The 19160-nt window shown below is 52.0% G+C and overlaps 1 protein-coding gene across 1 annotated transcript in view; it reads right to left on the bottom strand.

Annotated features, from left to right (window-relative positions):
* Positions 1 to 694: 694 nt before the first annotated feature.
* LOC137369689 (dynein regulatory complex protein 11-like) overlaps positions 695 to 19160 on the bottom strand; it is a 486226-nt gene continuing 467760 nt past the window's right edge. Inside the window, exons 17-18 of the mRNA XM_068031024.1 lie at positions 8957 to 9195; positions 695 to 814 (exon numbers count right to left, since the gene is read on the bottom strand). Of these exons, the coding sequence (XP_067887125.1) occupies positions 704 to 814; positions 8957 to 9195 (350 nt within the window). The 3' untranslated portion in view covers positions 695 to 703. The remainder of the gene's footprint in view (positions 815 to 8956; positions 9196 to 19160) is intronic.

Raw genomic sequence — 19160 nt, 5'->3', positions numbered from 1 at the left:
CCTTGAGAATACCCCCAGTCACGTGATCATCTCGCTTTTGTTTCTCAACTCTAACAAAATGGATTCTGTCTTTGCTCCCTCAAGGACATCCCCTCTTTCCAGCACTATAATGTCTTCCTTAATCAGTACTGTCACCTCACCTCCCTTTTGACCTTCTCTATCGTTTCTGAACACTTAATATCCTTGTATATAAAGTTCCCAGTCCTTACCAACACAACACAATACAACACAGTGTTGTGATAAACACATGTGGAATTGAAAGACTGGCTGACTGGGTGAAGTGGTGGGTGTGCACTGCCAATGACATACCCTGAGGGTGGGTACTGCAACCCAATCTGCCACACCATTGGCACTCTCATTATACTCACTGCCCCATTCTCCACGCTGCTACCTCAGAGATTGCAAACGCTGTACCTTTCTGTAGCTGAACTTAAACTCTGCTGACTGCTAACTGTTTGCTCTCAATTCCTCTGCAGTCTGTGATACTGGAGACTGAGAGTATGGGGACTGGGGCTCGGGGTGTGAATGGGATGTGGAGTGAGTTCAATCACAAATAATCTTCAAACTCTTTATTTCTGAATCTGCCTTTTTGTCAGTTCAATTGTTTGAGAAAGTTCCAATGTTCAGTGAGAAGGCTGGGATTTCTCTGAGTGCAGTCGTCACACTCACAGCTAAACAGTGACCTCTCCAATTTCTCAGGCTGTTACCGCTTCTTCTTTTTATTTGCAGCCTCTTGTGCAGCTTTTTCCAAAGCCTCCTTTTCCTTCCTGGCTTTCATTGCTTTCTTCGCTAGTGGAGTCCTAGCAGCCCAGTTCTGAGAGAGTAACAGAAACAGAGAGTTAATGATAGAGAGATACAGAGATAGAGGGGGAGATACAGAGAGAGAAACACTGTACTGGATTTCCCAGTGGGCATCAGGATCCCAACACTGGGCCGGCATGGGGGTCCCAAGCTCACCCATCTCATCAACGCACCCACCAGCACAATTTTCTGGGAGGCGACCTCCTAATAGGCCCCTTGACGCTCACTGTTGTATTAAGGATGATGGACAGGCTCCTGAGGCTGCAATTTTGCTAGGGCTCCTTGATGCCATACTCGGTCAAATGCTGCCTTGATGTCAAGGGCAGTCACTCTCACCTCGCCTCTTGAGTTCAGCTCTTTTGTCCATTTTTTTTAGTTTTAGAGATACAGCACTGAAATAGGCCCTTCGGCCCACCGAGTCTGTGCCGACCATCAACCACCCATTTTATATTAATCCTACACTCATCCCATATTCCTACCACATTCCCACCTGTCCCTATATTTCCCTACCACCTACCTATACTAGGGGCAGTTTATAATGGCCAATTTACCTATCAACCTGCAAGTCTTTTGGTTTGTGGGAGGAAACCGGAGCACCCGGAGAAAACCCACGCAAACACAGGGAGAACTTGCAAACTCCACATAGGCAGTACCCAGAATTGAACCCTGGTCGCTGGAGCTGTGAGGCTGCGGTGCTAACCACTGCGCCACTGTGCCGCCCCATGTTTGAACCAAGGCTGTAATGAGGTCAGGAGCTGAGTGGCCCTGGCGGAACCCAAACTGAGCATCCATGAGCAGGTTATTGCTAATCAAATGCCGCTTGATAGCACTGTCGATGGGGCAGTAATTGGCTGGGTTGGATTTGTCCTGCTTTTTGTGTACAGGACATACCTGGGCAATTTTCCACATTGCAGGGTAGATGCCAGTGTTGTAGCTGCACTGGAACAGCTTGTCTCGGGGAGCGGCAGGTTCTGGAGCACAGGTCTTCAGTACTATTGCTGGAATATTGTCAGGGCCCATAGCCTTTGCAGTATCCACTGCCTTCAGTCGTTTCTTGATATCACGCGGAGTGAATCGAATTGGCTGAAGTCTGGTTTCTGTGATGCTGGGGACTTCAGGAGGAGGCCGAGATGGATCATCAATTCGGCATTTCTGGCTGAAGATTGTTGCAAATACTTCAGCCTTATCTTTCGCACTGATATGCTGGGTTCCCCCATCATTGAGGATGGGGATATTTGTGGAGCCAGCTCCTCCTGTTAGTTATTTAATTGTCCACCACCATTCACGGCTGGATGTGGCAGGACTGCAGAGCTTAGATCTGATCCGTTGGCTGTGGGTTCACTTAGCTCTGTCTATCGCATGCTGCTTACACAGTTTGGTATGCAAGTAGTCCTGACCACTGACGAACGCAAGCAAATGGACCGCTGGGTGGAGCACTACCTAGAACTGTACTCCAGGGAAAATGTAGGCACTGAGACCGCCCTCAATGCAGCCCAGTCTCTGCCAGTCATGGATGAGCTGGACGAACAGCCAACAAAATCGGAACTCAGTGATGCCATCGATTCTCCAGCCAGTGGAAAAGCCCCTGGGAAGGACGGCATTACCCTTGAAACCACCAAGAGTGCCAAGCCTGCTATACTTTCAGCTCTGCACGAACTGCTTTGCCTGTGCTGGGACGAGGGAGCAGTACCACACGACATGCCCAATGCCAACATCATCACCCTCTAAAAGAACAAGGGTGACCGCGGTGACTGCAACAACTACCGTGGAATCTCCCTGCTCAGCATAGTGGGGAAAGTCTTCGCTCGAGTCGTTTTAAACAGCCTCCAGAAACTGGCTGAGCGTGTCTACCCTGAGGCACAGTGTGGCTTTCGAGCAGACAGATCCACCATTGACATGCTGTTCTCCCTTCGCCAGCTACAGGAGAAATGCCGTGAACAACAGATGCCCCTCTACGTTGCTTTCATAGATCTCACCAAAGCCTTTGACCTCGTCAGCTGACATGGTCTCTTCAGACTACTAGAAAAGATCGGATGTCCACCAAAGCTGCTAAGTATCATCTCATTCCATGACAATATGAAAGGCACAATTCAACATGGTGGCTCCTCATCAGACCCCTTTCCTATCCTGAGTGGCGTGAAACAGGGCTGTGTTCTCACACCCACACTGTTTGGGATCTTCTTCTCCCTGCTGCTCTCACATGCGTTCAAGTCTTCAGAAGAAGGAATTTTCCTCCACACAAGATTAGGTGGCAGGTTGTTCAACCTTACCCGTCTAAGAGCGAAGACCAAAGTACAGAAAGTCCTCATCAGGGAACTCCTCTTTGCTGACGATGCTGCATTAACATCTCACACTGAAGAGTGTCTGCAGAGACTCATCGACAGGATTGTGGCTGCCTGCAACGAATTTGGCCGAATCATCAGCCTCAACAAAATGAACATCATGGGACAGGACGTCAGAAATGCTCCATCCATCAATATTGGTGACCACGCTCTGGAAGTGGTTCAAGAGTTCACCTACCTAGGCTCAACTATCACCAGTAACCTGTCACTAGATGCAGAAATCAACAAGTGCATGGGAAAGGCTTCCACTGCTATGTCCAGACTGGCCAAGAGAGTGTGGGAAAATGGCGCACTGACACGGAACACAAAAGTCCGAGTGTATCAAGCCTGTGTCCTCAGTACCTTGCTCAATGGCTGCGAGGCCTGGACAACGTATGTCAGCCAAGAGCGACGTCTCAATTCATTCCATCTTCGCTGCCTCCAGAGAATCCTTGGCATCAGGTGGCAGGGACCATATCTCCAACGCAGAAGCCCTCGAGGCGGCCAACAGCCACAGCATATACACCTTACTGAGCCAGCGGCGCTTGAGATGGCTTGGCCTTGTGACCGCACGGAAGCAGGTTTTTCCCTCTTGTTGGTTCTCCCACCACCTGCCACATGGGCGGCACAGTGGCGCGGTGGTTAGCACCGCAGCCTCACAGCTCCAGTGACCCGGGTTCAGTTCTGGGTACTGCCTGTGTGGAGTTTGCAACTTCTCCCTGTGACCGCGTGGATTTCCGCCGGGTGCTCCAGTTTCCTCCCACAGCCAAAGACTTGCAGGTTGATAGGTAAATTGGCCATTATAAATTGCCCCTAGTGTAGGTAGGTGGTAGGAGGATTGAGGGAAGGTGGGGATGTGGTAGGGGACATGGATTAATGTAGGATTAGAATAAATGGGTGGTTGTTGGTTGGCACAGACTCAGTGGGCCGAAGGGCCTGTTTCAGTGCTGTATCTTTTATAGAAGATGGCAGGATCCCCAAGGACACATTGTACAGTGAGCTCGTCACTGGAATCAGACCCACTGGCCGTCCATGTCTCCGATTTGAAGACGTCTGCAAACGTGACATGAAGTTCTGTGACATTGATCACAAGTCGTGGGAGTCAGTTGCCAGTGATCGCCAGAGCTATAAAGGCGGGGCTAAAGAGAGGCGAGTCGAAGAGACTTAGCAGTTGGCAGGAAAAAAGACAGAAGTGCAAGGAGAGAGCCAACTGTGTAACAGCCCCAACAACCAATTTTATCTGCAGCGCCTGTGGAAGAGTCTGTCACTCCAGAATTGGCCTTTATAGCCACTCCAGGCACTGCTTCACAAACCACTGACCACCTCCAGATGCTTACCTATTGTCTCTCGAGACAAGGAGGCTAAAGAAGAAGTAGTCCTGGGTTGTAGCTTCACCAGGTTGACACCTCATTTTGAGGTATGCCTGGTACTGCTCCTGGCATGCCCTCCTGCACTCTTCATTGAACAAAGAACAAAGAAAATTACAGCACAGGAACAGGCCCTTCGGCCCTCCAAGCCTGCGCCGATCCAGATCCTCTATCTAAACATGACGCCTATTTTCTAAGGGTCTGTATCTCTTTACTTCCTGCCCATTCATGTATCTGTCTTGATACATCTTAAAAGACGCTATCGTGCCCGCGTCTACCACCTCCGCTGGCAACGCGTTCCAGGCACCCACCACCCTCTGCGTAAAGAACTTTCCACGCATATCCCCCCTAAACTTTTCCCCTTTCACTTTGAACTCGTGACCCCTAGTAATTGAATCCCCCACTCTGGGAAAAAGCTTCTTGCTATCCAACCTGTCTATACCTCTCATGATTTTGTACACCTCAATCAGGTCCCCCCTCAACCTCCGTCTTTCTAATGAAAATAATCATAATCTACTCAACCTATCTTCATAGCTAGCGCCCTCCATACCAGGCAACATCCTGGTGAAGCTCCTCCGCACCCTCTCCAAAGCATCCACATCCTTTTGGTAATGTGGCGACCAGAACTGCACGCAGTATTCCAAATGTGGCCGAACCAAAGTCCTATACAACTGTAACATGACCTGTCAACTCTTGTACTCAATACCCCGTCCGATGAAGGAAAGCATGCCGTATGCCTTCTTGACCACTCTATTGACCTGCGTTGCCACCTTCAGGGAACAATGGACCTGAACACCCAAATCTCTCTGCACATCAATTTTCCCCAGGACTTTTCCATTTACTGTATAGTTCACTCTTGAATTGGATCTTCCAAAATGCATCACCTCGCATTTTCCCTGATTGAACTCCATCTGCCATTTCTCTGCCCAACTCTCCAGTCTATCTATATTCTGCTGTATTCTCTGACAGTCCCCTTCACTATCTGCTACTCCACCAATCTTAGTGTCGTCTGCAAACTTGCTAATCAGACCTCCTATACTTTCCTCCAAATCATTTATGTATATCACAAACAACAGTGGTCCCAGCACGGATCCCTGTGGAACACCACTGGTCACACGTCTCCATTTTGAGAAACTCCCTTCCACTGCTACTCTCTGTCTCCTGTTGCCCAGCCAGTTCTTTATCCATCTAGCTAGTACACCTTGGACCCCATGCGCCTTCACTTTCTCCATCAGCCTAACATGGGGAACCTTATCAAACGCCTTACTGAAGTCCATGTATATGACATCTACAGCCCTTCCCTCATCAATCAACTTTGTCACTTCCTCAAAGAATTCTATTAAGTTGGTAAGACATGACCTTCCCTGCACAAAACCATGTTGCCGATCACTGATAAGCCCATTTTCTTCCAAATGGGAATAGATCCTATCCCTCAGTATCTTCTCCAGCAGCTTCCCTACCACTGACATCTGGCTCACCGGTCTATAATTACCTGGATTATCCCTGCTACCCTTCTTAAACAAGGGGACAACATTAGCAATTCTCCAGTCCTCCGGGACCTCACCCGTGTTTAAGGATGCTGCAAAGATATCTGTTAAGGCCCCAGCTATTTCCTCTCTCGCTTCCCACAGTAACCTGGGATAGATCCCATCCGGACCTGGGGATTGTCCACCTTAATGCCTTTTAGAATACCCAACACTTCCTCCCTCCTTATGCCGACTTGACCTAGAGTAATCAAACATCTGTTCCTAACCTCAACATCCGTCATGTCCCTCTCCTCGGTGAATACCGATGCAAAGTACTCGTTTAGAATCTCACCCATTTTCTCTGACTCCACGCATAACTTTCCTCCTTTGTCCTTGAGTGGGCCAATCCTTTCTCTAGTTACCCTCTTGCTCCTTATATATGAATAAAAGGCTTTGGGATTTTCCTTAACCCTGTTTGCTAAAGATATTTCATGACTCCTTTTAGCCCTCTTCATTCCTCGTTTCAGATTGGTCCTACATTCCCGATATTCTTTCAAAGCTTCATCTTTCTTCAGCCACCTAGACCTTATGTATGCTTCCTTTTTCCTCTTAGCTAGTCTTACAATTTCACCTGTCATCCATGGTTCCCTAATCTTGCCATTTCTATCCCTCATTTTCACAGGAACATGTCTCTCCTGCACGCTAAAACCAGGGTTGGTCTCCTGGCTTGATGGTAATGTTAGAGTGGGGAATATGCCGGACCATGAGGTTACAGATTGTGGTTGATTACAATTCTGCTGCTGCTGATGGTCCAAAGCGCCTCATGGATACCCAGTTTTGAGTTGCTAGATCTGTCCCATTTAGCTCAGTGGCAGTGCCACACAACACGATGGTGGGTATCCTCAATGTGAAGGCAGGACTTCGTCTCCAAAAGGACTGTGCAGTGGTCACTCCTACCAATACTGTCATTGACAGGTAGATTGGTGAGGACGAGGTCAAGTAGGTTTTCCCCTCCCACCACCTGCCACATACCCAGTCTAGCAGCTATGTCCTTTAGGAATCAGCCAGCTCGGTCAGTAGTGTTGCTACCAAGCCACTCTTAGTGATAGACATTGAAGTCCCCCACCCAGACTACATTCTGTGTCCTTGCTACCCTGAGTTCTTCTTCCAATTTATGTTCAACATGGTGGAGTACTGACTCATCAGCTGAGTTCGGGCGGTCGGTGGTAATCAGTAGGAGGTTTCCTTGTCCATGATGCCATGAGACTTCATGGGGTCCAGAGTTGATGTTGAGGCCTCCCAGGGCAACTCCCTCCCGACTGCATACCACTGTTACAACACTTCTGGTGGGACAGGACATACCCAGAGATGGTGATGGTGGTGTCTGGGAAATACATATGTGAACATTTGAGCTCAGAGCAGGAGTAGGCCACTCGGCCCTTTGAGCCTGCTCCACCATTCAATAAGATAATGGCTGATCGGATTGTAACCTCAACTCCACATTTCCACCTACCCCCGATAACCTTTCACTCCCTTGCTTATCAAGAATTTTTCTACCTCTGCCTTAAAAATATTCAAAGACTCTGCTTCCACTGCCTTTTGAGGAAGAGAGTTCCAAAACTCACGATCCTCTGAGAGAAAATATTTCCCCTCATCTCTGTGTTAAATGGTCGACCCCTTATTTTTAAACCGTGACCCCTAGTTCTAGATTCCCCCACAAGGGGAAACATCCTTTCCACATCCACCCTGTCAAGACCCCTCAGGATCTGATATGTTTCAATCAAGTCACTGCTTACTCTTCTAAATTCCAGCAGATACGTGCCTAGCCTGTCTAATCTTTCCTCATAAGACAGCCCACCCATTCCAGGTATAAGTCTAGTAAACCTTTTCTGTACTGCCTCCAACACATTTACATCCTTGCTTAAATAAGGAGACCAGTACTGTACACAGTACTCCAGATGTGGTCTCACCAATGCCCTGTGTAACTGAAGCATACTTTTGTATTCAATTCCCCTCACGATAAACAATAACGTTCTATTATCGTTCCTAATTACGTGCTGAACCTGCATACTAACCTTTTGTGATTCATGCACCAGGACACCCAGATCCCTCTGCATCTCAGAGCTCTGCAATCTCTCACCATTTAGATAATATGCTTCTTTTTTATTCTTCCCGCTAAAGTGGACAAATACACACCTTCCCACATTATGCTTTTGGCCAAGTCTTTACCCACTCACTTAACCTATCCATATCCCTTTGTAGCCTCCTTATGTCCTCTTCACAACTTACTTTCCTAACAATCTTTGTGTCATCAACAAATTTAGCAACCATACCTTTGGTCCCTTCATCTAAGTCATTTATATAAATTGTAAATAGTTGAGGCCCCAGCACAGATCCCTGTGGCACACCACTCGTTACATCTTGCCAACCAGAAAATGACCCATTTATGCCTAGGCTCTGTTTCCTGTTCGCTAGCCAATCTTCCATCGATGGCTGGCACAGACACGATGGGCCAAAGGGCCTGTTTCTGTGCTCTATGACTTTATGACCATTAGACTTGATTTTTTATTCCCGATTTATTCAGTGAATTCAGATTTTATCATCTGCTGTGGTGGGATTTGAACCCATGTCCCCATAGCATTAGCTTGGGCTCTGGATTATTAGTCCAGTGACAGCACTACACCATTGCACTGCAGCAATGCACCAAGGCTCCTTAGACAGCACCTTCCAAACCCGCGACCTCTACCACCTAGAAGGACAAGGGCAGCAGATGCATGGGAACATCACCACCTGCAAGTTCCCCTCCAAGTCACACACCATCCTGACTTGGAACTATATCACCGTTCCTTCACTGTCGCTGGGTCAAAATCCTGGAACTCCCTTCCTAACAGCACTGTGGGTGCTCTGTCTCTCTCCCTCCCTCTCCCTCCCCACATCTCTCTCTGTCTCACTCTCACTCGCTCTATGTCACTACCGTCCTGTGCACACCCTGCCCCCATACCGCAAATGCAGTCTCCTCCTGTTGGTAGATGGGTTCAGTTTTGCTGAGGGCTCTGGTGAAGTTATTTGCTGTGAGCGGATTCTTTGCCTGCTGATGGAGTCGGTGCTCAGTGAGCACAGATTTCACCACGTTGACCAGGTGACCTGGTGTGTACCCATCAGAAATCTTCGCCAATGAGGTCAGGTCCAGGGCGCTGGTGATCATTCCGCCATTTTTCTCAATCAGATGTTTCCAGATTACTGACAACAGGAATCAAAGTGTCAGAATATGTGTCCGTTAATTTCCCACTCCTGTCCCAGATGCCATCTCATGCCGGTCCCCCGGACCCCCGGTCCCACGGTCCCCCAGGCCTCAGGTCCCCCAGTCCCCCGTCATCCTGTCCCCCTGTCATCCTGTCCCCCCGTCTCCCTGTTCCCCGTCTCCCTGTTCCCCGTCTCCCTGTTCCCCGTCTCCCTGTCCCCCGTCTCCCTGTCCCCCGTCTCCCAGTCCCCCGTCTCCCAGTCCCCCGTCTCCCAGTCCCCCAGGTCTCAATTCCCCCAGTCCCCCCGGTCCCCCGTCTCCCGGTACCCCCGTCTCCCAGTTCCCCCGTCTCCCGGTTCCCCCGTCTCCCGGTCCACCGTCTCGTGGTCCCCCAGTCCCCAGTACCCCTGTCCCACATCTACCAGGTCCCCCGTCCCCCGTCTCCCAGTTCCCCAGTCCCCCAGTACCCCTGTCCCCCATCTACCAGGTCCCCCATCTCCCAGGCCTCAGGTCCCCCAGTCCCCCATCTCCCAGTCCCCCGGGCCTCAGGTCCCCCAGTCCCCCAGGTCCCCCAGTCCCCCGTCATCCTGTCCCCCCGTCTCCCTGTTCCCCGTCTCCCTGTTCCCCGTCTCCCTGTCCCCCGTCTCCCTGTCCCCCGTCTCCCAGTCCCCCAGGTCTCAATTCCCCCAGTCCCCCCGGTCCTCCATCTCCCAGTTTCCCCCGTCTCCCAGTCCCCCAGGTCTCAATTCCCCCAGTCCCCCCGGTCCCCCGTCTCCCGGTACCCCCGTCTCCCGGTTCCCCCGTCTCCCGGTTCCCCCGTCTCCCGGTTCCCCCGTCTCCCGGTCCACCGTCTCGTGGTCCCCCAGTCCCCAGTACCCCTGTCCCCCATCTACCAGGTCCCCCGTCCCCCGTCTCCCAGTTCCCCAGTACCCCTGTACCCCATATGCCAGGTCCCCCGTCTCCCAGTTCCCCAGTTCCCCAGTACCCGTCTCCCGGTCTGCCGGGCCCCGGTCTCCTGGTCCCTCAGTCTCCCAGTCCCACAGATCCCCAGAGCCCCAGTTTCTAGTTCTGGGTATAGAGGAGATTTACTAGACTGGTACCAGGAATGAGGGAGGTTAGTGATGTGGAGAGACTGGAGAAGCTGGGATTGTTCTCCTTAGAACAGAGAAGATTCAGAGGAGATTTAATAGAGCTGTTCAAAATCATGAAGGGTTTTGATAAAGTAAATAAGGAGAAACCGTGGAAGCAGATTCAGTGGTAACTTTCAAAAGGAAATGTAATAAATATGTGAAGGGAAAGATTTACAGGCTTGTGGGGAAAGATCAGGGGAGTGGATCTAATTACGGTTATCTCTTGCAAAGAACCAGCACAGACTAGTGCAAATCTGAAAAGTATCTGTACAACAAGGATTGTTATAGAGTCAGAGTCATTTACAGCACAGAAGCAGGCCATTCAGCCCACTGAGTCCATGCCAGCTCTCTATGGAGCTATGCAGTCAGTCCCACTCTCCCGCACGATCCCCATGGCCCGGCAAGTCTATTTCTCTCAGGTGACCATCCAACTTCCTCTTGAAGTCATTGATCGTTTCCGCTTCCACCACCCTTGTGGGCAGCGTGTTCCAGGTCATTACCACTCGCTGTGTGAAAAAGCTCTTCCTCATATTCCCCCTGCATCTCTTGCCCAAAACTTTCAATCTGTGTTACCTAGTCCTTTTACCATTTGTTAATGGGAAGAGTTTTTCTTTGTCTAACTTATCCAAGCCTGTTATAATCTTGTACATTTTTATTAAATCTCCCCTCAATCTATAGAACCATTGAAAGGTTACGGTACAGAAGCAGGCCATTCAGCCCATCGTGTCTGCGCCAGCTGAAATACTAGCCGCCTGATCTAATCCCACCTTCCAGCACCTGGTCCATAGCCCTTCAGGTTACAGCACTTCAGGTGCAAGTCCAAGTACCCTTTAAATGCAATCTCCTTTGCTCCAGCTTCTCTCACCTAACCTTGGAACTAAAACCCCTCATCCCTGGACCATTCTGGTAAATCTCCTCTACCCCCTCTCAAGGACCCTCACATCCTTCCTAAAGTGTGGCGACCAGAACTGGATGCAATAATTATGGCCTAACCAGTGTTTATAAAGATTCAGCATAACTTCCCTGTTTTTGAACTCAATCCCTCTATTTATGAAGCCCAAGATCCCATATGCTTTACTAACCACTCTCTCAATATGTCCTGTCATCTTCAAAGATCAATGCACATGAACCCCCAGGTCCCTCTGTTCCTGTACACTCTTTACAACTGCACCATTAAGTATATATTGCCTCTCCCTTTCCCTTCTGCCAAAATCCATCACCTCACACTTGTCAGTATTAAATCCCATCAGCCACCAGTCTGCCCATTCTGCTAGTCTGTCTATGTCCTGCTGCAGGTGGTTTGTATCATCCTCACTGCTTGCCAATTCCACCAAGTTTGGTGTCATCGGCATATTTTGAATTTCTCCTCTGCATTCCAAGATCCAAGTCATTTATATATAGCCAAAAAAGCAGTGGTCGCAGCACTGACCCTTGGGGAACACCATTGTCTACCATCCTCCAGTCTGAAGAACAATCATTTACTGCGACTCGCTGGTTTTTTTAGATTAGATTAGAACATTAGAACATTACAGCGCAGTACAGGCCCTTCGGCCCTCGATGTTGCGCCGATCATCTGACCTACACTATTCCATTTTCATCCATATGTCTATCCAATGACCACTTCAATGCCCTTAAAGTTGGCGAGTCTACTACTGCTGCAGGCAGGGCGTTCCACGCCCCGACTACTCTCTGTGTAAAGAAACTACCTCTGACATCTGTCCTATATCTATCACCCCTCAACTTAAAGCTATGTCCCCTCGTGTTTGCCATCATCATCCGAGGAAAAAGACTCTCACTATCCACCCTATCTAACCCTCTGATTATCTTATATGTCTCTATTAAGTCACCTCTCCTCCTCCTTCTCTCCAACGAAAACAACCTCAAGTCCCTCAGCCTTTCCTCGTAAGACCTTCCCTCCATACCAGGCAACATCCTAGTAAATCTCCTCTGCATCCTTTCCATAGCTTCCAAATCCTTCCTATAATGCGGTGACCAGAACTGCACGCAATACTCCAGCTGCGGCCTCACCAGAGTTTTGTACAGCTGCAGCATGACCTCGTGGCTCCGAAACTCGATCCCCCTACTAATAAAAGCTAACACACCATATGCCTTCTTAACAGCCCTATTAACCTGGGTAGCAACCTTCAGGGATTTATGTACCTGGACACCAAGATCTCTCTGCTCATCTACACTACCAAGAATCTTCCCATTAGCCCAGTACTCTGCATTGCTGTTACTCCTTCCAAAGTGAATCACCTCACACTTCTCCGCATTAAACTCCACTTGCCATCTCTCAGCCCAGCTCTGCAGCCTATCTATGTTCCTCTGTACCCTACAACACCCTTCGACACTATCCACAACTCCACCGACCTTCGTGTCATCCGTTTTCTGTCCTTAAGCCAATTTTTTTTATCCAATTGAACACTGACCCTCCCATTCCATGAGCCTCGATTTTGTTAACCGGTCTTTTATGTGGTACTTTATCAAATGCTTTCTTAAAATCCATATAAACAATATCCACTGCATTCCCTTCATCAACTTCTCTGTTGCTTCATCAAAAAATTCAATTTGATTAGTCAAGCATGAGCTTGAACCTCTCTAAGTCCCTGCTGATATTTTCCCTGATTATTGTTTCTAAAACCTTCCCCCCCACTGATATTAAACTAACTGGTCTGTAGTTACTAGGACTGTCCTTACACACTTTCTTGAATATGGGTGTCACATTTGAATCATAGAAATCATAGAACCATAGAAAGATTAAGGCACAGAAAGAGGCCATGGGTCCATTGTGTTTGTGCTGGCCAAAAAATGGGACGGGCAGTGAGGGACGGGCAGTGAGGGACGGGCAGTGAGGGACGGGCAGTGAGGGACAGAGGGTGAGGGACGGGCTGTGAGGGACGGGCAGTGAGGGATGGGCTGTGCGGGACGAGCAGTGAGGGACAGAGGGTGAGGGACGGGCTGCGGGATGGGCAGTGAGGGATGAGCAGTGAGGTACGGGCTGTGCGGGACGAGCAGTGAGGGACAGAGGGTGAGGGACGGGCTGTGCGGGATGGGCTGTGAGGGACGGGCAGTGAGGGACAGAGGGTGAGGGACGGGCTGTGAGGGACAGAGGGTGAGGGACGGGCTGTGCGGGACGAGCAGTGAGGGACAGAGGGTGAGGGACGGGCTGTGAGGGACAGAGGGTGAGGGACGGGCTGTGCGGGACGGGCAGTGAGGGACAGAGGGTGAGGGACGAGCAGTGAGGGACAGAGGGTGAGGGACGGGCTGTGCGGGATGGGCTGTGAGGGACGGGCAGTGAGGGACAGAGGGTGAGGGACGGGCTGTGAGGGACGGGCAGTGAGGGACGGGCTGTGCGGGACGAGCAGTGAGGGACAGAGGGTGAGGGACGGGCTGTGCGGGATGGGCTGTGAGGGACGGGCAGTGAGGGACAGAGGGTGAGGGACGGGCTGTGAGGGACAGAGGGTGAGGGACGGGCTGTGCGGGATGGGCTGTGAGGGACGGGCAGTGAGGGACGGGCTGTGAGGGACGGGCAGTGAGGGACAGAGGGTGAGGGACGGGCTGTGAGGGACAGAGGGTGAGGGACGGGCTGTGCGGGATGGGCTGTGAGGGACGGGCTGTGAGGGACGGGCTGTGAGGGACAGAGGGTGAGGGACGGGCAGTGAGGGACGGGCAGTGAGGGACAGAGGGTGAGGGACAGAGGGTGAGGGACAGAGGGTGAGGGACAGAGGGTGAGGGACAGAGGGTGAGGGACGGGCTGTGAGGGACGGGCTGTGAGGGACAGAGGGTGAGGGAGAGAGTGAGGGACAGAGGGTGAGGGACGGGCAGTGAGGGACGGGCAGTGAGGGACGGGCGGTGAGGGACGGGCAGTGAGGGACAGAGGGTGAGGACGGGCTGTGAGCGACAAAGGGTGAGGGACAGAGGGTGAGGGACGGGCTGTGAGGGACGGGCTGTGACGGACGGGCAATGAGGGACAGAGGGTGAGGGACAGAGGGTGAGGGACAGAGGGTGAGGGACAGAGGGTGAGGGACGGGCTGTGAGGGACAGAGGGTGAGGGACAGAGGGTGAGGGACAGAGGGTGAGGGACGGGCTGTGAGGGACGGGCTGTGAGGGACGGGCAGTGAGGGACGGGCGGTGAGGGACGGACGGTGAGGGACAGAGGGTGAGGGACGGGCAGTGAGGGACTGGCAGTGAGGGACAGAGGGTGAGGGATGGGCTGTGAGGGACAGAGGGTGAGGGACGGGCAGTGAGGGACAGAGGGTGAGGGACGGGCTGTGAGGGACGGGCTGTGAGGGACGGACAGTGAGGGACGGGCGGTGAGGGACAGAGGGTGAGGGACAGAGGGTGAGGGACAGAGAGTGAGGGACAGGCTGTGAGGGACAGGCTGTGAGGGACAGGCTGTGAGGGACAGAGGGTGAGGGACGGGCTGTGAGGGACAGAGGGTGAGGGACGGGCAGTGAGGGACGGGCAGTGAGGGACAGAGGGTGAGGGATGGGCTGTGAGGGACGGGCAGTGAGGGACAGAGGGTGAGGGACAGAGGGTGAGGGACGGGCAGTGAGGGACGGGCAGTGAGGGACAGAGGGTGAGGGACGGGCTGTGAGGGACGGGCTGTGAGGGACGGGCTGTGAGGGACGGGCTGTGAGGGACAGAGGGTGAGGGAAAGAGAGTGAGGGACAGAGGGTGAGGGACGGGCAGTGAGGGACGGGCAGTGAGGGACGGGCTGTGAGGGACGGGCTGTGAGGGACGGGCTGTGAGGGACGGGCTGTGAGGGACAGAGGGTGAGCGACAGAGGGTGAGGGACGGGCAGTGAGGGACGTGCAGTGAGGGACGTGCAGTGGGGAAGGGGCTGTGAGGGATGGGCATTGAGGGACAGGCTGTGAGGGACGGGCTGTGAGGGACGGGCTATGAGGGTCAGAGGGTGAGGGACGGGCTGTGAGCGACAGAGGGTGAGGGACAGAGGGTGAGGGACGGGCTGTGAGGGACGGGCTGTGAGGGACGGGCTGTGAGGGACAGAGGGTGTGGGACAGAGGGTGAGGGACAGAGGGTGAGGGACGGGCTGTGAGGGACGGGCTGTGAGGGACAGAGGGTGAGGGACGGGCTGTGAGGGACGGGCAGTGAGGGACAGGCTGTGAGGGACGGGCAGTGAGGGACAGAGGGTGAGGGACAGGCTGTGAGGGACAGGCTGTGAGGGACAGAGGGTGAGGGACGGGCTGTGAGGGACGGGCAGTGAGGGACGGGCAGTGAGGGACAGAGGGTGAGGGACGGGCTGTGAGCGACAGAGGGTGAGGGACAGAGGGTGACGGACGGGCAGTGAGGGACGGGCAGTGAGGGACGGGCAGTGAGGGACGGGCTGTGAGGGACAGAGGGTGAGGGACAGAGGGTGAGGGACGGGCTGTGAGGGACGGGCTGTGAGGGACGGGCTGTGAGGGACGGGCTGTGAGGGACAGAGGGTGAGGGACGGGCTGTGAGGGACAGAGGGTGAGGGACAGAGGGTGAGGGACAGAGGGTGAGGGACAGAGGGTGAGGGACGGGCTGTGAGGGACGGGCTGTGAGGGACGGGCTGTGAGGGACGGGCTGTGAGGGACAGAGGGTGACGGACGGGCTGTGACGGACGGGCAGTGACGGATGGGCAGTGAGGGACGGGCTGTGAGGGACAGAGGGTGAGGGACAGAGGGTGAGGGACGGGCTGTGAGGGACGGGCTGTGAGGGACGGGCTGTGAGGGACAGAGGGTGAGGGACAGAGGGTGAGGGACGGGCTGTGAGGGACGGGCTGTGAGGGACAGAGGGTGAGGGACAGAGGGTGAGGGACGGGCTGTGAGGGACGGGCTGTGAGGGACGGGCTGTGAGGGACAGAGGGTGAGGGACGGGCTGTGAGGGACGGGCTGTGAGGGACAGAGGGTGAGGGACGGGCTGTGAGGGACGGGCTGTGAGGGACGGGCTGTGAGGGACGGGCTGTGAGGGACGGGCTGTGAGGGACAGGCTGATAGGGACGGGCTGTGAGGGACGGGCTGTGAGGGACGGGCAGTGAGGGACAGGCTGTGAGGGACGGGCAGTGAGGGACGGGCTGTGAGGGACAGGCTGTGAGGGACGGGCTGTGAGGGACGGGCAGTGAGGGACAGGCTGTGAGGGACGGGGAGTTGGAGATGGCAGTGTGGGACTGGACGGGGATTACGGGACGAGGATTACGGGATGGGAATTGTTGGACTCTCCAGGAAGAGAGAGGGAGGTAAAAGGGGTGGAGGAGTTGCATTACTGGTCAAAGAGGATATCACAGCTGTGCTGAAGGAGGGCGCTATGGAGGACTCGAGCAGTGAGGCAATATGGACAGAACTCAGAAATAGGAAGGGTGCGGTAACAATGTTGGGGCTGTACTACAGGCCTCCCAACAGCGAGCGTGAGATAGGGGTACAAATATGTAAACAGATTATGGAAAGATGTAGGAGCAACAGGGTGGTGGTGATAGGAGATTTTAATTTTCCCAACATTGACTGGGATTCACTTAGTGTTCGAGGTCCAGATGGAGCAGAATTTGTGAGGAGCATCCTGGAGGGTTTTCTAGAGCAGTATGTAAATAGTCCAACTCGGGAAGGGGCCATACTGGACCTGGTGTTGGGGAATGAGCCCGGCCAGGTTGTTGAAGTTTCAGTAGGGGACTACTTTGGGAATAGTGATCACAATTCCGTAAGCTTTAAAATACTCATGGACAAAGATGAGAGTGGTCCTAAAGGAAGAGTGCTAAATTGGGGGAAGGCCAACTACACCAAAATTCGGCAGGACCTGGGGAATGTAGATTGGGAGCAGCTGTTTGAAGGTAAATCCACATGTGATATGTGAGAGGCTTTTAAAGAGAGGTTGATTAGCGTGCAGGAGAGACATGTTCCTGTGAAAATGAGGGATAGAAATGGCAAGATTAGGGAACCATGGATGACAGGTGAAATTGTGAGACTAGCTCAGAGGAAAAAGGAAGCATACATAAGGTCTAGGTGGCTGAAGAAAGACGAAGCTTTGAAAGAATATCGGGAGTGTAGGACCAATCTGAAACGAGGAATTAAGAGGGTTAAAAGGGGTCATGAAATATCTTTAGCAAACAGAGTTAAGGAAAATCCCAAAGCCTTTTATTCATATATAAGGAGCAAGAGGGTAACTAGAGAAAGGATTGGCCCACTCAAGGACAAAGGAGGAAAGTTATGCGTGGAGTCAGAGAAAATGGGTGAGATTCTAAACGAGTACTTTGCATCGGTATTCACCGAGGAGAGGGACATGACGGATGTTGAGGTTAGGGACAGATGTTTGATTACTCTAGGTCAAGTCGGCATAAGGAGGGAGGAGGTGTTGGGTATTCTAAAAGGCATTAAGGTGGACAAGTCCCCAGGTCCGGATGGGATCTATCCCAGGTTTCTGAGGGAAGCGAGAGAGGAAATAGCTGGGGCCTTAACAGATATCTTTGCAGCATCCTTAAACACGGGTGAGGTCCCGGAGGACTGGAGAATTGCTAATGTTGTCCCCTTGTTTAAGGAGGCTAGCAGGGATAATCCAGGTAATTATAGACCGGTGAGCCTGACGTCAGTGGTAGGGAAGCTGCTGGAGAAGACACTGAGGGATAGGATCTATTCCCATTTGGAAGAAAATGGGCTCATCAGTGATAGGCAACATGGTTTTGTGCAGGGAAGGTCATGTCTTACCAACTTAATAGAATTCTTTGAGGAAGTGACAAAGTTGATTGATGAGGGAAGGGCTGTAGATGTCATATACATGGACTTCAGTAAGGCGTTTGATAAGATTCCCCATGGTAGGCTGATGGAGAAAGTGAAGTCGCATGGGGTCCAAGGTGTACTAGCTAGATGGATAAAGAACTGGCTGGGCAACAGGAGACAGAGAGTAGCAGTGGAAGGGAGTTTCTCAAAATGGAGACGTGTGACCAGTGGTGTTCCACAGGGATCCGTGCTGGGACCACTGTTGTTTGTGATATACATAAATGATTTGGAGGAAAGTATAGGTGGTCTGATCAGCAAGTTTGCAGACGACACTAAGATTGGTGGAGTAGCAGATAGTGAAGGGGACTGTCAGAGAATACAGCAGAATATAGATAGATTGGAGAGTTGGGCAGAGAAATGGCAGATGGAGTTCAATCAGGGCAAATGCGAGGTGATGCATTTTGGAAGATCCAATTCAAGAGTGAACTAAACAGTAAATGGAAAAGTCCTGGGGAAAATTGATGTGCAGAGAGATTTGGGTGTTCAGGTCCATTGTTCCCTGAAGGTGGCAACGCAGGTCAATAGAGTGGTCAAGAAGGCATATGGCATGCTTTCCTTCATCGGACGGGGTATTGAGTACAAGAGTTGGCAGGTCATGTTACAGTTGTATAGGACTTTGGTTCGGCCACATTTGGAATACTGCGTGCAGTTCTGGTCGCCACATTACCAAAAGGATGTAGATGCTTTGGAGAGGGTGCAGAGGAGGTTCACCAGGATGTTGCCTGGTATGGAGGGCGCTAGCTATGAAGAGAGGTTGAGTAGATTAGGATTATTTTCATTAGAAAGGCGGAGGTTGAGGGGGGACCTGATTGAGGTGTACAAAATCATGAGAGGTATAGACAGGGTGGATAGCAAGAAGCTTTTTCCCAGAGTGGGGGATTCAATTACTAGGGTCACGAGTTCAAAGTGAAAGGGGAAAAGTTTAGGGGGGATATGCGTGGAAAGTTCTTTACGCAGAGGGTGGTGGGTGCCTGGAACGCGTTGACAGTGGAGGTGGTAGACGCGGGCACGATAGCGTCTTTTAAGATGTATCCAGACAGATACATGAATGGGCAGGAAGCAAAGAGATACAGACCCTTAGAA

The sequence above is a fragment of the Heterodontus francisci genome, chromosome 5, assembly GCF_036365525.1.
Source record: "Heterodontus francisci isolate sHetFra1 chromosome 5, sHetFra1.hap1, whole genome shotgun sequence".
NCBI classification, from domain to species: Eukaryota; Metazoa; Chordata; class Chondrichthyes; order Heterodontiformes; family Heterodontidae; genus Heterodontus; species Heterodontus francisci.
The sequence above is the reverse complement of the archived record's forward strand: the minus strand, read 5'-3'. Positions and strand labels throughout refer to the sequence as shown.